This window comes from Cetorhinus maximus, chromosome 2 (genome assembly GCF_964194155.1).
Source record: "Cetorhinus maximus chromosome 2, sCetMax3.hap1.1, whole genome shotgun sequence".
In the NCBI taxonomy this organism is placed as follows: domain Eukaryota; kingdom Metazoa; phylum Chordata; class Chondrichthyes; order Lamniformes; family Cetorhinidae; genus Cetorhinus; species Cetorhinus maximus.
Window position 1 is genome coordinate 45,339,140 of NC_135880.1, and position 21,944 is coordinate 45,361,083.

The 21,944-nt window shown below is 40.9% G+C and overlaps 1 protein-coding gene across 1 annotated transcript in view; it reads right to left on the reverse strand.

Annotated features, from left to right (window-relative positions):
* mccc2 (methylcrotonyl-CoA carboxylase subunit 2) overlaps nucleotides 1-21,944 on the reverse strand; it is a 125,380-nt gene that overhangs the window by 26,225 nt on the left and 77,211 nt on the right. The window contains exons 12-14 of the mRNA XM_078564268.1: nucleotides 19,228-19,304; nucleotides 2,231-2,297; nucleotides 987-1,143 (exon numbers count right to left, since the gene is read on the reverse strand). Coding sequence (XP_078420394.1) covers nucleotides 987-1,143; nucleotides 2,231-2,297; nucleotides 19,228-19,304 — 301 coding nt within the window. The remainder of the gene's footprint in view (nucleotides 1-986; nucleotides 1,144-2,230; nucleotides 2,298-19,227; nucleotides 19,305-21,944) is intronic.

Below are 21,944 nucleotides of genomic sequence, written 5' to 3' on the forward strand. Positions count from 1 at the left end.
AGAACAATCACAGCTTTGGTTTTTCATTTCTTCTTTTTGAGTATCTACTGAATGTTAATCAATACTAACTGCAGGTTCGAGCAATTTGGTTATTTGGTAAGATCAATTAAATTAGATTGACTGTGGTTGTGGCGCTTCAGTAGTCTTTTCTCTCTTTTTAGGATTTTTCGTTGATGAAATATTATAGCTACATCAATTAACACAATCATTCACATCCACAGCTTTGACCTTCATTATAATTAATCAAAATGGTTACAGGACTCTGTATCAAATTAATGATATGATGATACTTCAAAATTACAATGAATATACATTCCCTTAATGAAAACCCCATTGGAAAAGTGATCTAACTGGCTAACAAGAAGTTAAAGATAGTATTAGATTGAAAGAAAAAGTTTATAATGTTGCTGAAGAGAGCGGTAAGTCTAAGGATTGGGAGAGTTTTAGATACCAGCAAAGGATGACTAAGAAATTGATAAAGAGAGAGAAAATGGAATATGAGAGAAAACTAGCAAGAGACACAAAAACAGATTGTAAAAATTTCTATAGGTACGCGTAAGAGGTTAGCAAAAGTGAACATGGATCCCATACAAGCAGAAACAGGCAGCTGTTCACGATTTTGCCACTCACTCCTCCTCTAGCCACATCTTTCTGCTTACTTGTTCCACAACTTGTCCCATTGATCTTGCATCGCCAACTCTTTTTTGTCATTTAACCACTCCTGCCTTCCACCCAATCACAGATATTCCCTTTGTTTTTTTTTTCCCACCTGCACCCCACCACCACCCTGTCACTTGCTTAAAACCTACTGTATCTCAAACTTTTCTCAGTTCTGATATAAGGTCATTGACCTGAAATGTTAACTCTGCTTCTCAATCCACAGATGCTGCCAGGCCTGCTGAGTATTTCCAGCATTTCCCATTTTTATTTCAGATTTCTATCTGGAACAAACGTCGTATCAAGTAACAGGTAGTACAGCTACTTGCCTATATGCTCTTCCACACATTCCATAGTTTCCTGCACCATAGGAACCACCGACAATTACAGTAATTTTGGGAACATTTGCACATGCAACTGCAGTCACCATTTTGGCTCCATCCTTAGCTATTCCGCCGGCTTCATATTCTCTTCCGACCATGAAACCTTATGTTAGGAAGTAATAATTAATTAGACCATATTTACTAAGCCTTCAGCATTCAAACTCTAAATTTAAAAAACATTTCAAAAGTAATTAAAGGAGAATATAACTCTGGATGAAGGACAGATACTGAGATGTCTGCCAATACAATTCTTTGTTGGCATCTTATTTTTTTTTAATTTTGCAATCTGCCTGTTATAATTATCTTCATTTATAAGGCTTGTCCATTAAGGTTCAGTCAACATTTATTTTGCTATAGAGTGGATAGGCTGTGGCGAAATCATTCGGGGTAAGGCTGCTGTTAAAATGGCAGGAGAAGGCATTTAATATCCATTAATTGCTCTTATAGCAACACTGCTGAAAGTGAAAGAATTATTTCAGATTTTTATTTAAAGCCACAGTACACCAACAGTATTGAGTGCATTAGTAACTGTTAATGTAACACAAGAGGTGTGGCAGATAACATGAATTGATCTGAATATGCAAAAGACAGAGACAGTTTTCAGTATATGTCAAGGCAATGGCTCTGGGGCAGTACTTGATGTCACACGGACAACAGCAGAGATCTGCAGGGTAGAGCTATATGGAGAAAAAAAGCGCACACACAATGTGGAAATGGAATTGACAGAATCTGAATGCACAAGCACAAATACAAAAGTTCGCAGTAATAATAAAAGGGTAATTTTACCTGAGTAAAAGCTCCATCTCAGTTACTTCTCATTGGCCCCATAGAGAAATTTGTTGAGAAGGACTGATTCTTAGGTATGTCTACAGGTGCTAAGTTACCATTTAAACTTTTAAGGGGAGGTGAAAGGATGCTGAGAAATATACTCTAAAAATGGTCCCTTCTATTATTAAAATACAAAATGAAATTGACTAAAAAGAGTATAAAACTGCAAAGATGTAGAAAAGTTTACTGTCTTTGGGACGCATCCTTCTTGGCAATTTTCATCTTTGTGTCTGTATCTCTTGTAATACATGACTATAAGGTATGATTAGGCATATAGTTCACAACTAAATGAACAGATATTGCTCTTATCCTGATTTGCCCTATCCAAAATATGGGGTGAAAATGTTCCTTTTCTTTCCCACCTGTTATGTTCTGTAGAAATATGAGGGGGATGTTCCGCTGACAGCACAGCTCAATAAAATGAGTTCCCTGCAATTAAATAAAGAGGTATATTGGTTTGGAGAGTCTTAAGCAAATAATGATAGCAAGATGCATAGTCCTGATCATTAAAAACATCATACAACATATAAAAAAAATCCTGATGTCAGACAAGTTTACATTGTTATGACACAGCAGTTGGTAAAGGCTGAGTTGTTTAAACCCCAGAGAGAAACTTGAACAACTGTCATAACCTATATTTTCAATTGGTATGTTTCAGGTGCAGCTCTGAATTCAGGAATAAGACCACCGAGCCTCAAGAGGATTTTTATATAAAACTAAATTAAACATTTATTAATTTAACAACAAATTAAACATATACACATCTGCAAATTACCACTATAATAACTTTTAAATAAATCCCAAAATTAATCACTCCTAGGTAAATCTTCACCAAGGCAACAATAACCCATAAATGTGAGGTTATCCATTTTGGTAGCAAAAACAGGCAGGCAGATTATTATCTGAATGGCTATAAATTGAGAGCGGGGAATGTGCAACGAGACCTGGGTGTCCTTGTACACCAGTTGCTGAAGGCATGCAGGTGCAGCAGGCGGTAAAGATCGCAAATGGTATGTTGGCCTTCAGAGCCAGAGGATTTGAGTACAGGAACAGGGATGTCTTGGCTGCAATTGGTGAGACCACACCTGGAATATTGTATGCAGTTTTGGTCTCCTTATCTGAGAAAGGATGTACTTGCTATAGAGGGAGTGCAGCGATGGTTTACCCGGCTGATTCCTGGGATGGTAGGACTGACATATGAGGAGAGATTGAGTCGGTTAGGATTATATTCGCTGGAGTTCAGAAGAATGAGGTGGGGATCTCATAGAAACCTATAAAATTCTAACAGGACTAGACAGGGTAGATGCAGGAAGGATGTTCCCGATGGTGGGGGAATCCAGAACCAGGGGTCACAGTCTGAGGATATGGAGTAGACCATTTAGGACTGAGATGAGGAGAAATTTCTTCATCCAGAGAGCGGTGAGCCTGTGGAATTTGTTACCACAGAAAGTAGTTAAGACCAAAACATTTCAAGAAGGAGTTAGATATAGCCATTGGGGCGAAAGGGATCAAAGGGCTGGAACAGGCTATTGAGTTGGATGATCAGCCATGATCATAATGAATGGCGGAGCAGGCTTGAAGGGCCGAATGGCCTACTCCTGCTCCTAGTTTCTATGTTTAAATGGACACCAGGCAAAGCACATTTGACCTTACAAGTTCAAAATGGGGTTCCTTGCAATTTGGTTCATTTGCAGACACAATTGTAGGCTTACAGGCTGGTTAGATCTTAAATGCCTCTGACTTACACACACAAACTCCTTTCTGTTTACACCTAGCTTTTCCTTTGAATGTAAATTTTCCATTGTATTACTAGGTTTTTAATTTTACCTTTCCACCAACAATATCTTTTCATTCCACCAATTTTATTAGCAAGGTGAAAAAAATAAACACATTGCATGGTGTCTTCTAGCCAGATGCAAGATTTTACTCCCACTCTTGAATGCTTTAATCAACAAATGCAAATGTAAACTTTACCTTTTAACTTCCTTACGTTTATCTAATTAACATCTCAATACTACTATACATCAAAGCACCCAGACTAGCTAGCTTTACTCCAATTAAGACACACACGCTCAAACACACAGGCACAGACCCCACTACAATTCCATTCTAAAAATAATTTCCAATAATATAGATATTAATTTCTCTTCATGACAACTTTTCATTTTATTACTTTCAGGGGAAAATGGAGCACAAGCATCTAGAAGTAACTGGGGTTCAGCCTTTGACCTACCAACTGAGAGTCTCCAGTGTTCTAGTTGCTGGCTCTCCCACAGCTCTGCAGTATGTTGAAAACATGCTAAAACCAATTAGCTATTTCTGTAAGGTGCGATGTTTATTTTTGACTTTAGCACTTTCTTAACATCTAACACTATAGCAATACTCTCTTATAGGTTTTTTTAAATCACACTAGAGATGCACCTTGTAAGATGTGTTTCAGAGAAGTGCTGTAAAAAGGCCAAAGCGCTGACTGAAAGTGAAGCAATATTGCATAGTATTCACAGCACAGAAACAGGCCTCCTTCCACACTTCTTCTTTAACCTCCATGAACATATCCTTCCTTCCATTCCTTTTACCCTCATGTATCTTTAACCCTTACTCTCTGTTTTGTGATTCATAGCCAGCTCACTATCCATTCTGCTACTTGTCCTGACTACATATGTCTGACCTTAAGCATCTGTCTACTATGCTGTGCATTTTGAAAAGTCTGCAGAGGACTGTTTGTGAAGGAAACAATTCCAAGATGTTTTTTTAGACCATTCTGAATTGCTGTTTAGGCTCTAAGCCACTCAATCTACACTGTATGCTTATTATAATTATCATTGTGGACAGCTGATACTTTCATCTTTGTTCAAATTTATTGGAACTGCAATCTTCCACTTCAATGAATCGCCCACATTTACTCAGGCAAAAGTGGCAATTTCTGTATAAATGATTGCTGGTGACTAATACTGTGGAAGCTATAAAAGACAAAAAGTCTGGTAGCTGTTGAACAATGTTATCTTTATTTACGGTCAAAACTCAAATGCATAAAAGCATAAGTAACAATAACCTTTTGTGAAAAATTATGATCAAATTTATTTTAAATTGAACGACTTCATACTGTTGAATCACTTCTAGTCAACTCCCTTGATGCTGTCGTCAAAGAATTTCCCCCAAAAAGTCAACAGGAAGATGAAAAATTAATTAAAGGATGTCAATTATTTGCAGTGTTTTGATAAGTGTTGCTACTTATTTTTTTAATATACTGAGTTTAGACTAAAAGTCTGTGACGGCGTAAGAATTTTACATATTCTTAACTTCTCAGAGAGAACAGCAGAATAAAAATATAAATCACTGATAATTGCAACAGTACAAGAGACTGATATCTGAAAGTATTTGACAGAGTGGTGGAAGCAGATACAACAGTGACTTTCAAAAGGGTATTGATAAATATTTGAAGGAAAAAAATTTTGAAGTTACAGGAACAGAGCAGGAGAGTAAGACTAATTAGACGATCTTTCAGAGAGCTGGCAATGGCACAATGGTCTCCTTCTGTAGTATATCATTGTACAATTCTCTGATGAAATTTTAAACTGTTATGTCAGTGTTCATTAGCTGAACAGTAAAAATGGATTCTACAGCTTAAGGTGCACAAAACCTTCCTTCCTTCATGCAGACATCACACATTTCCAGGCCTAGGGCAAAATTTGATGGGTCCCCACCAACGAGTTTGAAGGCAGGGGGTGTGTGGCCTGCCCGCCACACTCCCGCCCACCCACGACCTGTCTGCAATTTTACAGGGTGGTAGGTAATGCCTAAGGCAATCCATCCATCCTAGCCTCAATTAATGGCCACTTAAAGACTGTTTCCCACCGCGGCATTCATTTTGAGGCTGGCGATATAAGTTCGGGGACAAGGGGTGAGGGTGAAGACCTCAGGCAGGAGAACAGAAGGACACCTCCGTTACTGGGCCCTTATGAGATCGAGCGCTCCTCACCAAGGCTCGAGTCCCCCACGTGCTCCATTCCCACCTGCCAAATCACGACGTCCACACCCCTCCACACTGTGAGACCCTTGACTTCCCTGTGTCCTTGTGTTCAGCACTTTGACTCTGGGGTCTGCTTGTAGTCCCAGCAGTGGCCACCATTCCCAATGGCACTGCCAGGACTACAGAGCTCTCAGCCAAGCAGATTGTCCCGCAGCTCTCTGAGGCGGGACTTCTGCCTCCAGCCAACTAATGCTCCATGGGGTGTTAAATTGGCTGCAAGGCAGCCATGATCAACAGGGATGTGTTCCCTGCAAACTTCTCTGGTGGCTGGGCAGGACACTCTGCCATCAGAATAATTTTGCTCCTTGTTTTGCAATTTCAGTAATATTTAGCTACAAAACCTTGAAACCCTTACGTTTTGCAGCAGAATAGAAAAGCAGAAGCTTACCATTCTTTCTTGGTCTCTAGGTTCGGGATTACAATGTACATTGTGGATTACAAAATAAAACCTACTACCCTGGTGGAGCAAGTATAATACAGACCAATATTTAATAGTAAGGCCTGGTAGCGATTGATACATCACTTCTAGAAGACCAAACTATAGCCCAATGTTGGATTTAAAAACATGTACATTTAAAAATAATTTGTAATTAAGTTAACAGCTGTAGGTACCATTTGGCTCGTACAGACAGTATACCAAATGGCAAATACGTCTTTAATTTAAAAAATGGGAAAAAAATGTAATATTGGAACAAATGTATCACTCATATGAAAAATCAGCCAACTTTCAATTAAGAGTTCTCACGTAAATGCCAATTCAATAATAGTCCAAAATTGGTACAAAAAAATTATTAGGTTATCGCTCCATTTCTCTGGGGATGTAATGCAGCAGGATACGTCCTGGTGAGCAGGTTTAAAAAAAAACAGTCTTGCAAGTTTGAAAAAGGCAAAGAAAAACCTAGAAACATTTACCAGGAAGCAATAGACAAATGGAAAATATCGGTGTCTGAGGGATCGAGTTGACATTTAGATTATAGATCATTCACCAGAGTACAGATCTGGAAAGAAAGGTTGCCTGCATCCCTAGCGTTAGCTGATTTTTTTTTCTCTTTTTAGACTGGGAAAATCATTGGGGGTGAAATTGGTCATGGATGGGGACACAAAGCAGGCAGTATCGCAACTATCACCTGTTATTCAGTTCATAGGAACGTAAGAAATAGGAGAAGTAGGCTATTTCACCCCTCAAGCCTGCCCTGCCATTCAATAAGATCATGGCTGATCTACCCCAAGCCTCAACTCGTCTTTCGTGCCAACTCCTCATAGCCCTCAACTCCTCAATATCTCAAAACTCTTTCAGTGATCTAGTCTCCACAACTCTCTGGAGTAGAGAATTCCAGACATTTACTACCTTTAATTTAATTCCTTTGTATCTCAGTTTTAAATGAGTGTCCCCTTATTCTATAACTATGTCCCCTAGTTCGAGATTCCCCCACTTGTGGAAACACCTTCTCAAAATCTACCCTGTCAAGCCCCCTCAGAATCTGGTGTTCTACTGACTCCTTCAGAATTAAATATCAAATATGCCTTGTAGATTGGAAAATGCAATTTTGCCTGTTTTGTATCGCTGTCGATGTCCAATTTCATCCCCATTTTGCCAGCACTTCTTGTTTTTTCTTCAAAACTATTGCAGTTGTAAGCTTTTTTCCTCTTTCTCCCATTTCCAACATTTGTTTGCTTTTTTTGTTTATGCGATCTTCTCTTGTGCATTTTTAAACATTCTTCTTTTTAAGTCTTTTAGTTTCTGATAGAGCTGGCTATTCTCTTCACTCTTCCCCTCAGCCAACACCACAACCTTTCCCCCCAACTGTCTTGTTACTAAGCTTTATTGCTTTTGGTCTTCAGTTCTAATGAAGGCTAAATATCTGGCATGTTAACCTGACTTTTTTTTACAAATCCAAATTGACCTGCTATCCATTTCCAGTATTTTCTGCTCTCATTTCACATTTTCAGCATTTGCAGTTTTGTTTTATTTACTTTCTTAACAGTGTTCTTTTAAACCTGTTAACTTATTTTAAGGATTTATGTATCTGCACACCCAGATCTCTTTCCTCCACTACTACATTAAGACCTTTAACATTTACGGTGTATTGGGTAGGATTATTAAGGATGAGTAGTGTCCTAGGCCTAACCATCTTCAGCTGCTTCATCAATGACCTTCCTTCCATTACAAGGTCAGAGGTGGTGATGTTTGCTGATGATTGTGCAATGTTCAGCACCGTTCGCAACTCCTCAGATACCGAAGCAGTCCATGTCCAAATGCAGCAAGACCTGGACAATATCCAGGCTTGGGCTGACAAGTGGCAAATAACATTCGCGCCACACAAGTGTCAGGTAATGACCATCCCCAACAAGAGAGGATCCAACCATCACCCCTTGATGTTCAATGGCATTACCATCTCTGAATCCCTCACTATCAACATCATGGGGGTTATGATTGACCAGAAACTGAAATGGACTAGCCATATAAATACTGTGGCTACAAGTGCAGGTCAGAGTCTAGGAATCCTGCGATGAGTAACTCACCTTCTGACTCCCCAAAGCCTGTCCACCATCTACAAGGCACAAGTCAGGAATGTGATGGAATACTCCCCACTTGTCTGGAAGAGTGCAGCTCCTACAACACTGAAGAAGCTGGACACCGTCCAGGACAAAACACAGAATTACACAGTACAGAAGAGGCCCTTCGGCCCATCAAGTCTGCACCGACACATGAGAAACACCTGACCTACCTACCTAATCCCATTTACCAGCACTTGGCCCATAGCCTTGAATGTTATGACGTGCCAAGTGCTCATCCAGATACTTTTTAAAGGATGTAAGGCAACCCGCCTCCATCACCATCCCAGGCAGCACATTCTCGACCGTCACCACCCTCTGGGTAAAAAAGCTTTTCCTCACATCCGCCCTAAACCTCCTGCCCCTCACCTTGAACTTATGTCCCCTCGTGACTGACCCTTCAACTAAGGGGAACAGCTGCTCCCTATCCACCCGGTCCGTGCCCCTCATAATCTTGTACACCCCGATCAGGTCGTCCCTCAGTCTTCTGTGCTCCAGTGAAAACAACCCAAGTCTATCCAACCTCTCTTCATAACTTAAATGTTTCATCCCAGGCAACATCCTGGTGAACCTCCACTGCACCCCCTCCAGTGCAATCACATCCTTCCTATAATGTGGCGACCAGAACTGCACACAGTACTCCAGCTGTGGCCTCACCAAGGTTCTATACAACTCCAACACGGTCTCCCTACTTTTATAATCTATGCCTCGATTGATAAAGGCAAGTGTCCCATATACTTTTTTCAACACCCCACTAACATGCCCCTCTGCCTTCAGAGACCTACGGACACACACGCCAAGGTCCCTTTGTTCCTCAAAACTTCCTAGTGTCATGCCGTTCATTGAATACTTCCTTGTCAAATTGCTCCTTCCAAAGTGTATCACCTCACACTTTTCAGCATTAAATTCCATCTGCCACTTATCTGCCCATGTGACCATCCCGTCTACATCTTCCTGTAGCCCAAGACACTCAACTTCACTGTTAACCACCCAGCCAATCTTTGTGTCATCCGCAAACTTATTAATCTTACCCCCGACATAGTCATCTATGTCGTTTATATAAATGACGAATAATAGGGGATCCAGCACAGATCCCTGTGGTACGCCACTGGACATTGGCTTCCAGTCACTAAAGCATCCTTCTGTCATCACCCTCTGTCTCCTACAACTAATCCAATTTTGAATCCATCTTATCAAATTACCCTGTATCCCATGTGCATTTGCCTTCTTTATAAGTCTCCCATGTGGGACCTTGTCAAAGCTGAAATCCATATAAACTACATAAATTGCATGACCCTCATCTACACACCTGGTCACCTCCTCAAAAAATTCAATCAAATTTGTTAGGCATGACCTCCCTCTGACAAAGCCATGCTGACTATCCCTGATCAAACCTTGCCTCTCCAAGTGGAGATAGATTCTCTCCTTCAGAATTTTCTCCAATAGTTTCCCTACCACTGACGTGAGACTCACTGCCCTGTAGTTCCCTGGCTTATCTCTACAGCCCTTCTTAAATAGTGGAACCACATTAGCTGTCCTCCAGTCCTCTGGCACCTCCCCCGTAGCCAGAGAGGAATTAAAAATTTGGGTCAGAGCCCCTGCGATCTACTCCCTTGTCTCCCTCAGCAGTCTGGGGCACAAATCATCTGGACCTGGAGATTTGTCCACTTTTAAGTCTGCCAACACCTTCAATACCTTGTCACTCCCTATATCAATGTTCTCAAGAACCTCGCAGTCTCTCTCCCCAAGTTCCATGCCTTAATTCTCATTCTCTTGGGTGAAGACAGATGTGAAGTGTTCGTTCAACACTCTACCGATGTCCTCTGGCTCCACCCATAGATTGCCCCTTGGTCCCTTATGGGCCCTACTCTTTCCCTGGTTATCCTCTCCCCATTGATATACTTATGATATCTTGGGATTTTCCCTTTTACCAGCCAGAGCTTTCTCATATCCCCTCTTTGCTCTCCTAGCTTTCTTAAGCTCCACCCTGCACTTTCTGTACTCCACTAATGCCTCTGCTGATTTGCTCCCCTTGTACCTGCTAAAAGCCTCTCTTTTCCTTCTCATTGTATCCTGAATATCGCTGGTCATCCATGGTTCTTTGGGCTTGTTACTCCTTCCTATCACCCTAGAGGGAACATGTTGAGTCTGTACCCTCTCCATTTCCTTTTTGAACGGCCCCCACTGATCTTCTGTAGATTTCCCCACAAGTAACTGTTCCCAGTCTACCTTGGCCAGATCCTGCCTTATTTTACTAAAATCCACTCTCCCCCAATCCAAAACATTCTGCAGTCCGCTTGATTAGCATCACATCCACAAACATTCACTCCCACCACCACCGACGCACAGTAGCAGCAGTGTGTACCATCTACAAGACGCACTGCAGGAATTCACCAAGGCTTCTTAGACAGCACCTTCCAAACCCACAACCACTACCACCTAGAAGGACAAGGGCAGCAAACAGATAGAAACACCACCACCTGTACATTCCCCTCCAAGTCACTCACCATCCTGACTTGGAAATATATCGCCATTCCTTCACTGTCGCTGGGTCAAAATCCTGGAACTCCCTTCCCAGCGGCACTGTGGATGTACCTACACCACATGGACTGTAGCAGTTCAAGAAGGCAGCTTACCACCACCACCTTCAAAGGGCAACTAGGGATGAGCAATAAATGCTGGCCCAGCCAGTGAAGCCCACAACACATGAATGAATAAAAAATAAAAAATTCCAATTATTCTTGTTCTCAAAATGCATTACTTCGCATTTCTGTTTCTACCATTTTAACACTAATTGATCAAAATAGTCAAAGGTGAATGCGAATCCACCATATGTGCTTCCGGTTGATGTGATAAGCCAAGTGTTTTAGCATAGTGGGTGGTGTGAAGTGGCCAGTCTGCTTGTCACCTCTTGCTTTCAGTTCTCATGGCTGATTAGCAGTATAACTATTGTGAAAAGAGAGCCAAGTGGGTAAATCTCTCCCGCCAGGACACAGCCCCTTCATCAGCAAACCCTATGTAGTGCCTCCCTTCATGGTGACATACATAAACTGGGTACCTCGTGGATCCTGGCTAAACTACAGGGAACTCAGAGGAGGCCTGGCCCCCAGATGTGAGGTATACAGGCCCACCAAGGTGTAGTTATGCCCTGGTGCCCATAAACCAGATCCCCAGCTATGGGTAAATAACCCCACTGAGTTGTGGGCATTTCAGGAGAGAAGGCGGCTATGGGAGTAAACCCTCACAGAAAATCATGAGTGGATTCCCGTAGGCAGTAACCTGCTGCCTATCAGGCAGCTTTCTGGCAACACCTGCAGCAAAGCTGGTACCAAAGAGTAACTGGTTCATCCTTTCCTTTGGACAAAACTAGCAATGCCGAGGGGGAGGCCCCTTGATGCTTATGCAACTTGGGGTCCCCATACGATTTGCCCACACCTGCATCTTGGAGAGGACAGTCAAGTTTCATTGTTTATGTTGGCACAGCACAGGAAAAAATAGTTCCTGGTTATAAGCTTTCGCTTAATTGACATAGAGCACGAGCGCCAGAGGTTACTTCCGGTGGTGGGAGAGATCACCGCATCTCATTGGATAGCTATTGCCTGCCTCAAGCTGGGCAGCCCCCTGTCAGTAAGGTGCTTTCCCGCCATGACCTGCTTGCTTCAATAGGTGCTTGAAAATTAGAGAGTCATCTCTTGACAGGTGGGTTGCTAATCAATACACCAGGCAAGACAAACAAAACAAAGAAGGCACCAGTCTTTTGCATAGCAAGATGGAACATAAGGACCATGCGTCCTGCCCTTACTGAGGACCTTCTACAGGTTGATGACGCACGCAAAACAGCTATGATCGACAAAAAACTTACAAAGCTCAATGTGGACATTGCTGCACTGCAAGAAACTAGGCTCGCTCAAAGTGGATCCCTTAAAAAGAAACATTACACATTCTTCTGGAAGGGGAAAACTCAAGAGACAACATGTGAGCATGGAGTGGGTTTCACATTAAAAAACACTCTACTCGGGATGATTGAACTCCCCACAGAAGGCTCAGGTAAATTTCATACTCATTGCTTGTCAACAAGCGCGGGCCTACTTAATCTCATGTGTATATATGCCCCAACTCTCACCTCCACCCCAAATGTCGAGGATCAATTCTGTGTGGCACCTTATGCTGCCAAGAGCAGAATTTTCAGCACTGAGAGACTGTATCTTCTAGGGGTCCTTAACGCAAGGGTGGATACTGACCACACAGCTTGGCCAACATGCACCAGGAATTGGCAAGATGAATGAAAATGTACAGAGGTTGCTGGAGCTATGCTGTTACCATGGATGTTTGTGACTTCCAAACCAAGCTGCGCTACAAGGCGTCCTAGAGGCATCAAAGATCATGTCACTGGCACCAGCTAGATCCCATCATCACCAGATGAAACACCCTCGACAGTGTCCTCATCACTCCTACCTATCACAGCACTGACTGTGACGCTGACAGTGTGTAGCAGGGTCAGGCTTCAACCAAGGAAACTATACCATTCCAAGAAGAAAGGTCATCCTCAGATCAACATTTGCCGTCCCACCGTCCCAGGAGTTCAACATCCTTGATCAGGCTCTTTCAAACAACAAAACCCAAGACCAGAGTGCTATGTCAAAGTGGGATCATCTGCACAACACCCTCTATAATTTTGCACTTGCTGTGTATGGGGAAAAAGATCAGAGGAATGCTGCCTAGTTTGAGGCTCACTGGACTGAAATGGAGCCAGTTACTGCACCAAAAGGAGAGCCCTCATGAACTACAACCAAATCACCAGCAAACAAAACCGAGATACTCTCAGAGCTGCCAGAATCAAGTCTCAGCAGACTTCTCGGCACTATGCCAATCAATACTTGTTGAAATTCTGCAACTGCACACAATCTGCTGAATCCAGGGATACTAGAGGGATATATGAAGGAATCAAAAAATCAACATGTCCAGCAGCAATTAAATCCGCCCCCTTGAATACAAAGACAGGGATGATCACTACTGAACCTAGCAAGCAGATGGAAAGGTGGATGGAGCACTATCTTGAACTCTATGTAATGAAGAACGCCGTCACTGAAGAAGCTTTCAGCGCCATTCCAGGCTTTCCTGTCATGGAGGAGCTGGACAGTGAGCCCACCAATGTAGAGCTCAACAAGGCCACTGACCAGCTTGCCAGTGGTGAAGCCCTAGGAAATGATGGCATTCCACCTGAAATCATCAAAAGTGGAAAACCAGCACTGCTGCAGAATTTCCATGAACTTTTGTATCTCTATTGGAAAGAAAAATTTGTGCCTCAAGTCATGCATGATGCAAAAATAGTCACCTTGTACACAAGGGGGATCGCAGTGACTAACAATTATCGAGGCATCTCCTTGTTAAGTATTGTGGGGAAGGTCTTTTCTCGTGTTGCTTTGACCAAATTGCAGACCCTGGCATGAAGCATCTACTCTGAGTCTCTGTGCAGCTTCAGAGGTGACAGATTGACAGTTGACATAATTTTCTCACTTCAGCAGTTACAGGAGAAATGCTGCGAACAGCGGAGACCACTCCATATTGCCTTCATAGACCTCACCAAAGCCTTCGACTTTGTCAGCAGCAACAAACTTTTTAAACTTCTGCGGAAAATAGGCTGTCTGCCTGGGCTCCTGTATGTTATTTTTTCTTTCCAGCAGAACATGCACAGTTTCATCAGTTATAATACAGCATCATTGGAGGCTTTCAAGATCAGTGGCAGGGTAAAGCAGGGCTGTGTCCTGGCGCCAACTCTCTTTGGCATATTTTTCTTCATGTTGCTATTGTAAGCTTTCAGCACTCAAATGACGGTGCCTACCTGCAGCCAGAGCTGATAGTGAGCTGTTCAATTTGACAAGACTGCGCGCCAAGATCAAAGTGTGTAATGTCCTTGCTGATCAGTTTCAGTTTGTTGATGATGCTGCGCTGGTATCCCATTCTGAAATTCACTTGCAACAGCTTGTAGATCAGTTCAGTTGAGCATGGACCAACAGCTAATTTACTAAAAATACAAACCTCCATGTGTACCAGGCTTGTGTTCTCAGCACTCTCCTTCACAGTGGTGAGTCATGGACAACTTATGCAAGCCAAGAAAATCAGCTGAACAACTTCCAACTCTGCTGCCTCAGATAAATATCAGGCATCTCTTGGCAAAACAGAGTGCCAAATGTGGAAGTACACCAACATGCAGGTATTCTCAGCAGTTTGCTCTCTTGAATAGCGGTGACTCCACAGGCTGGGTCATTTGAGCCAAATAGATGACAGCCACATCCCCAAAGACATGCTCTATGGCAGGCTTGCTATTGGCACAAGACCAACAGGTCGCCCACATCTGCGATACAAGAATGTCTACAAATGAGACTTAAGTTGACCAGGATTGGAGTTGATACATGGGAAGTCCTCACGGTTGACGGGAGTGCCTGGAGACAAGCGGTCAGGAAGAGCATGGAAAAAGCAAAGAACAAAAGAAATAAGCAGACGGCAACAAAGAGAGCATGCCAGAAGGAAAAAAACATCTGTCAATCTCAGGCCAATGCTATTCATCTGTGTCACCTGCAAAAGGGACTGCCACTCACAAATTGGCCTCTACAGCCACTACAGACAATGTTCAATAAAGAAGTGACATACAGCCTGGGCACAGCCCATCATCTCCCAAAATGGTTGGATGCCCTAATGAATGCAAAGCTATTCATCCCAATAAATAAATCACAACTGAGCTGGCTACTAACTCAACTCTTGGGCCATAAAATGAAAATATATATGTCAAGGATCATACAACAGAACTGTTTGAATAAAGGTCTAAATCTTCCGGCGCTATTTATTAAATGCCCAATGAATAGCCTATTCAGCAAAAATGTACATTTCAAATTCATTGAGTTTCAATGAACAGAATTAAGCTTGCAAATCAAATCTGTAAATAACAGCATAACTTGTAAAAGTGTGTACTATTATGTAAGAGGTAAAGAAAGAGCCAGACTTGATTCTGAGTGGAGCTATGGCAGGGACACAATTTTCCTCAGTGTCTTTAAGTGGGGGAGGAGTTTACAGAAGAAGGGCCACCAAGATGTTCACTCCCAATTTCCTTGTAAAAACCCTCTTGGAAAATACACATGTGTAGACATCAGAGTTGAGCTTTGTTGTCATGTTCTTGCCCACACCTAATCGAATAACCTGTTGAGATTCACTGTTGAGGTTCACAAAAATATGGGCAAAGGGAGCTAAGAACTGTACACTGGTAAAAGTCGCATTCCAGCAGAGAAGAGAAAATGGGGGTAGGGAAGGGTGCAGTGAAGAGAAAAATAGTAGGAGTTTATTAATGACCAGCATCTCTTAAAAGTTCATCAAATAATAATTCCCTTTATTTAAAAAAGGACTGGCTGACGCAAGATAATGACAAATTTAATGAAAACATCCATCATCAGCAGCAACCGAAGGTCAATATCAGTCTTCAACCTTAAACCAAGGTAATTTTTCACAAGATGAAACATATTGACTTTCTGACTTGTCTGCACCTCTAGTTAAAGCCTGCTGATGTCACCTGGATTCAATCAGTTGTGACATTTCAAGTCACTGAGCATTTGGACATTTCAATCTGAAGTTGACTAGTGCAAGCAAACATTTCAGAATTCCGTTAGCTCACAAATTGCCTCTATTAATAATGTCATGTTTTAAGTGCACTTTGTTTATACAACTAAAACTTGCTTTTGGTAATTTCACAACTGTACATTGGGTTTAAAAAGGGCAATGCAAGAACTAAAGATCAGTATAATCAAAGTTTTGTACATGTTTTGAATCTTCAGTCCAGACATGGTGTAGTGCTCAAATAGATACTGTGGTGATTTAACAATCCATTAAAGGAGAAATGTAATGATTTCAGTTAAACACAAAGCCTCAAATATTATAAAGGAACAGATATAATGCCAGGTGAAACAGTTCTTTCTGTCACTATGATGTATTTTCAGAAGAAATTTGTGCAGATCTTCCTCTCTGTTGCCATCATAAAGATGGTCCTTTTTCATTCCCACTAATAAATTCCAAGATTGGTGTGTGTTTGTGGATTATCAACAACAGATTTATTTCAGATTCAGAACTGCAAAAGGAAAAATTCCCCGACTTATCAGGTCCTGAGACTTGGGGCTGGATTTAATGCTCCCCCACTGGTGGGTTTGAAAGTAGGGAGCATGTTGAATCTAGCAGGCCGCACCCATGGGTCAACTGAGCCCCTAAAGTGGGCAATTAATTATAACATCATAAGGAAGTAGGCCATTCAGCCCATCAAACCTGCTCTGCCATTTAATAAGTTCATGACTGATCTGATTGTGGCCTTAACTCCACTTTCCTACTTGCTTCTCATAACCCTTGACTCCCTTGTCGGTCAAAAATCTGTCTAACTCACTTGGATATATTCAATTGCCCAGCACCAACTGCTCTCTGGGAAAGAGAATTCCAAAGAGTAACAATGCTCTGGGGGAAGAAATTCCTCATCCCTGTCTTAAATGGGAGACCCCTTATTTTTAAACTGTGCTCCCTAATTCTAGGTTCCCCTATGAGGGGAAACATCCTCTTTGCATCTATCTTGTCAAGTCCTCTCAGAATTTTATGTTTCAATAAGATTACGCCATTCTTCTAAACCCCAATGAGTATAGATCCAATGTGCTCAAACTTTCCTCATAAGACAACTCCTTCGTCCCAGGAATCAGCCTAGTAAACCTTCTCTGAACTGCTCCCAATGCAATGTTTATCCCTCCTTAAGTAAGGAGAGCAAAACTGTATAGAGTACTCCAGGTATGGTCTTCCCAATGCCCTGTATAGTTGTATCAAGATTTCTCTACTTTTATACTTCATTCCCCTTGCAGTAAAGACCAACATTCCATTTGCCTCCCTGATTACTTGCTGTACCTGCATGCTAACTTTTTGTCATTCATGTACAAGGACACCCAGATCCCTCTGTATTGCAGCATTCTGCAGTCTCCATTTAAATAACATTGAGCTTTTCTATTCTTCCTACCAAAGTGAACAACCCCACATTTTCCCACATTATACTCCATCTGCCAAACTTTTGCCCACCGACTTAGCCTATCTAACTCCCTTTGCTGATTCTTTGTATCCTCCTCATATCTTGCTTTCTTACCCATCTTTGTATCAGCAAATTTGCCTACAATACTGTTTGTTCCTTCATCCAAGTCATTAATACGGATCGTAAATCCCTGTGGCACTCCACTAGTTACAGTCTGCCAATTGAAAATTATCCTTTTCTCCCAACTGTCTGTTTCCTGTTCATTTGTCAATGTTCTATCCATGCTAATATATTACCCCCAACACCATGAGCTCTTACCTTGTGTAGGAACGTTTTTATGTGGCACCTTATTGAATGCCTTTTGTAAATCCAAAGAGTACATCTACTCATTCTCCTTTATCCATCCTGCTTGTTACATCCTCAAACAACTCTATTAAACATGATTTCCCTTTCACAAAACCATGTTGACTCTGCCTGATTGTATTATGATTTTCTAAATTCCTACTACTGCTCCATATTAATGGATTCTAGCATTTTCCCAATGATTGATGTTGGACTAACTGACTTATAGCTTCCTGCTTTTTATCTTCCTCCTTTCTTGAATAGTGCTGTTACATTTTCAGTTTGCTGGGTTTTTTCCAGAATCTAGGAAATTTTGGAAGATCACAACCAATGCAAACACAAAAGGAAAAGGAAAGAAAGGAAGGAAAGGAAAGAAAGGAAAGGAAAGAATGGCAGAAGGAAAGATGGAAGAGAGGAAGGAGGGAAGGAAAGGAGGTTCTTTCATGACCATCAGGCAAATCAAAGTGCTTTAGAACCAATGAAGTACTTTTGAAGCATAGTCACTGTTGTAATGTAGGAAACACAGCAGCCAGCTGTGCATAGCAGGTACCCACAAACAGCAAGGTGGCATGATTCAGGAAAGAAGTAATATATGGCTAGCATTTTTGTGGTAATGGAATGAAAGTAATGCAGGTTCTATTAATGAGTGAGTCGCCACCCAAATGGTGAAGCTGAAAATCTACTCTGCTGGAATAATCCATTTTGCTTTAAATTCTCTGCAGTGCCTTTAAGCAGTTTAGTCACTGATGTCTTTCTAACAGACATTATTTAGAAAGAAAGGCTGTAACCAAATTACACATTATATTCCAAACATAACAGTGCTAATGAGTTATGCAGGATTAAAACAATCTGTTTGATTTGTCAAGTGCGGTTTAGCCTTGCTGATAACACCATCACATTTTCTAATGACAAGCTACCTACTAGGTATATAAATTTCATGCTTTATGTTCTAATGAGGAATACTTTACATTTGTGCACTTGGGAATTAATCCCACCTTCATTTGTCCATTTGTTCAATTCATCCTGGTTACTATGAAAACGAGCAAGCTCTCTTAGATTAATCACCTGGCTAATTAGCTTGATTTTATCAGTAAATTTCCTATTCCTAGAAATATCCATTCCAAATCATTTATGAATATTACAATGCGAACTGCAAGGGACCCAGAAGATACCTCACAATAACCTTGTCACTGACTATTTTTTCCCTCATTCCATTTTCTCCAATTACCACCACTGGCTATTATCAATCTAGCTGGCTAAGACAACTGGTTTTAAAATATGATTACAGTGAGGGACACACTTTAATTTGAATACAATGTTATTTGCAGGCATTTCTCTCACACAAAATCCATATAATCATAATTGTAATGCTACAAATGCTGTGTACAAACCTTCTTTGCAGATTCTGAGAAAAGGACTCCATTGTTTCCAATGATGCCGACTGGGTATCCAAAAATCCTTGCAAACCCTAAACATATCCCAGAGGAGGAAAAACACAAAGGATATTTTGAAAAGTATAGCAACAGAACCATGGTCGTAAATTGTTGCATTGCATGTCATAGTCATATTCAGATCCTTATACAAATTTATAGCAAAAAGTGTGAGCAGTACAGCCACTGATATCTTTCTAACAGACATTATTTAGAAAGGAAGAAAGACTTGCATTTATGTAATACCTTTGACAACTTCAGGATGTCTCAAAATCCTCTGCAGCCCATGAAGTAGTTTTGAAGCGTAGTCACTGATATAATGTAGGAAATTGACCAAGTTTACTAAATTAAAACGTACTAAGTAGATACCTTGCAAATTCACAATCATCTGTAGCTATGTCCTCTGCAGCAGTTTTGTGAGAACCAAAGAAGTGTGTTTGAAGGTGATAAATGGGTAAAAATAAATATAATGCAAATTTCATATTGGTGTATAGAAAAATAAAAGTTCACAACGTGGCTTCATTACAAACTCACACCTGCTGTGTTTGGCTCAGATGTTGCCCTGTGGTCTGCTTGCACACTTAACAATGCTGAGATTGCTTCATTATGGCTATAGTTACATGTAAAAAAGTGACTCAAATTTAAAGTTAATGGCTTTTGAATCAATCTAATTAAGTGACAGCAATGTTTTTAGAAAAAGCAAAAATGGCAATGGAAGAAAAATCTGGCAGTCAACAGAGGCTTAGACTATAAAAAATGTGTTTAGACTATGAAAAATGAAAAACAGTGCTTGATGACATTAACTGTGCAAATCTTAAAATCATACAGATTAATGTAGATTAAATGTTACTGGTAATATCAGTAATATTTGAAAGAGCTATTGGAAGATGGCTCTATGTTCCTATAGATATTAAAGACATCAAAGGATATGGGGATAGTGTGGGAAAGTGATGTTGAAGTAAATGATCAGCCATAATCTAGATGAGGCAAGCAGGTTCAAGGGGCTGAATGGCCTTCTCCTGCTCCTATTTGCTATGTTTCTAAGATGAATTGTTGAAAGTACAAAATTAAATAATGTTTGTAATTAACTATTCTCAAAAATATGTCGCAAAGTGTTTGGGCGGGGCAGGCATTTAGCTTTTTTTTTCTTAGAAAATTAAAGACTAGGCTTCAAAATCACAATTAACCATATTTCAAAAGTTACAATTAAATGAGTAAAAGGCTTGAGCAGTCCTCTACACTATTAACATCGAACTAATGACAAAAGGCAACCAGCCAGCAAATTAATCTGACTACTCTGATTATCCCATTTATTACTGGACATAAGTAAAGAAAAGATGTCAACATTATTTTCCACAAGTGCTATTAGGCCTTTTGGCAAGTTACAATTTCATAAACCACCGCCTCGATTTTCATTTTCTGTTGTTACAACCAGGATGGGAGGAGTGTGCAGTTCACCTAGCCCCGCCAACCCCCTCCATAGGTCGCACCATTAGTTTGAAAGTTTGATTCATTCACCAAAATGGCCAACCATTTACCTTTGGTCTGTTACCCAGAATAAGAGAGACTTTAACCAGGCTTTTTTCAACAAACAACAAACTTATTAGTTTATTATAAAACCAGTCTTGTCAAATAGAAAGGCAAAGCTTATCCACATACAAGGTGGAGTATGATAGTATACTAATTGTCTTTCATGGTACAATCAATCAATCAGTCAAACGCACACACAAAAAAAAGAGGAACTCTGCCAAAGCTGAAAAGTCAATGGTTCAAGGGATAAGGAAAGATGGTGGAGTCCTTGAAATGGCCTCTGGGTTATACGGTTGGTTTCTCAGTGCTGATCTGCAAAACAGTTGATGACTCTTGCACTGCTTTTCAGATGGACTCGAGGAACACTTGCAGGTACTCTATTACAGCACATAACTACTTGGGAGCAGCTTATATTCACTTCTGGCTGAGGAGTAGCTCTGGACTGAAAAATGGCTGCTGTTTTCCTTTCACATGCAATTGGTCATTTCTCTTCTCAAAGCAAAATCAAAATCAACTTTTAAACACTGTTTTTCCAGGCATGGTTTTTTCAGAGCCGTAAACCACCATGTGACCCCTTTTGTACACAGTCCACCAGGGTCAAGAGGTTTCCAGCTTCTTAATAATTGCTTAATTACCTTTTCTTGTAAAAGGATTTTTTTCTCTCAGGAATAGCAGAGTCCTGCATTAACCCTTTAAGGGACAGTGTCTTTCAAAACACAAATTCTTCCAGAATGTTATCAGTCCTTGAAGATGAACATTTTCTATGGTTAAAGTGTTCATGACACTGTTGTGATTGATAATTCTTACCTAGTTATTTGAAGACATGGTATATCATGACACAAATGTCAGGAAGATATAATAATTCTCATAATGCTATTGGAATTTATTGCACAGTAATTATGGGGTCTGTGTCTATGGGTCTATTTCTGTGTGTGTGTGTGTGTGTGTGTGTCTTAATTGAATTAAAGGCAACTAGTCTGACGGCTTCAATGTCTTAGAAGGTAAGCGAGGTTTGAAATGTTAAGTAGGTAGACATAAGTGTAAAGGGAACATTAGCATTTTTAAATAAACCAGACTAGATGGATTTCAAAGGGGGAGTGAAATATTACACCTAGCCAAGAGAAGTTCAGAAACAGTGGGCAGAATTT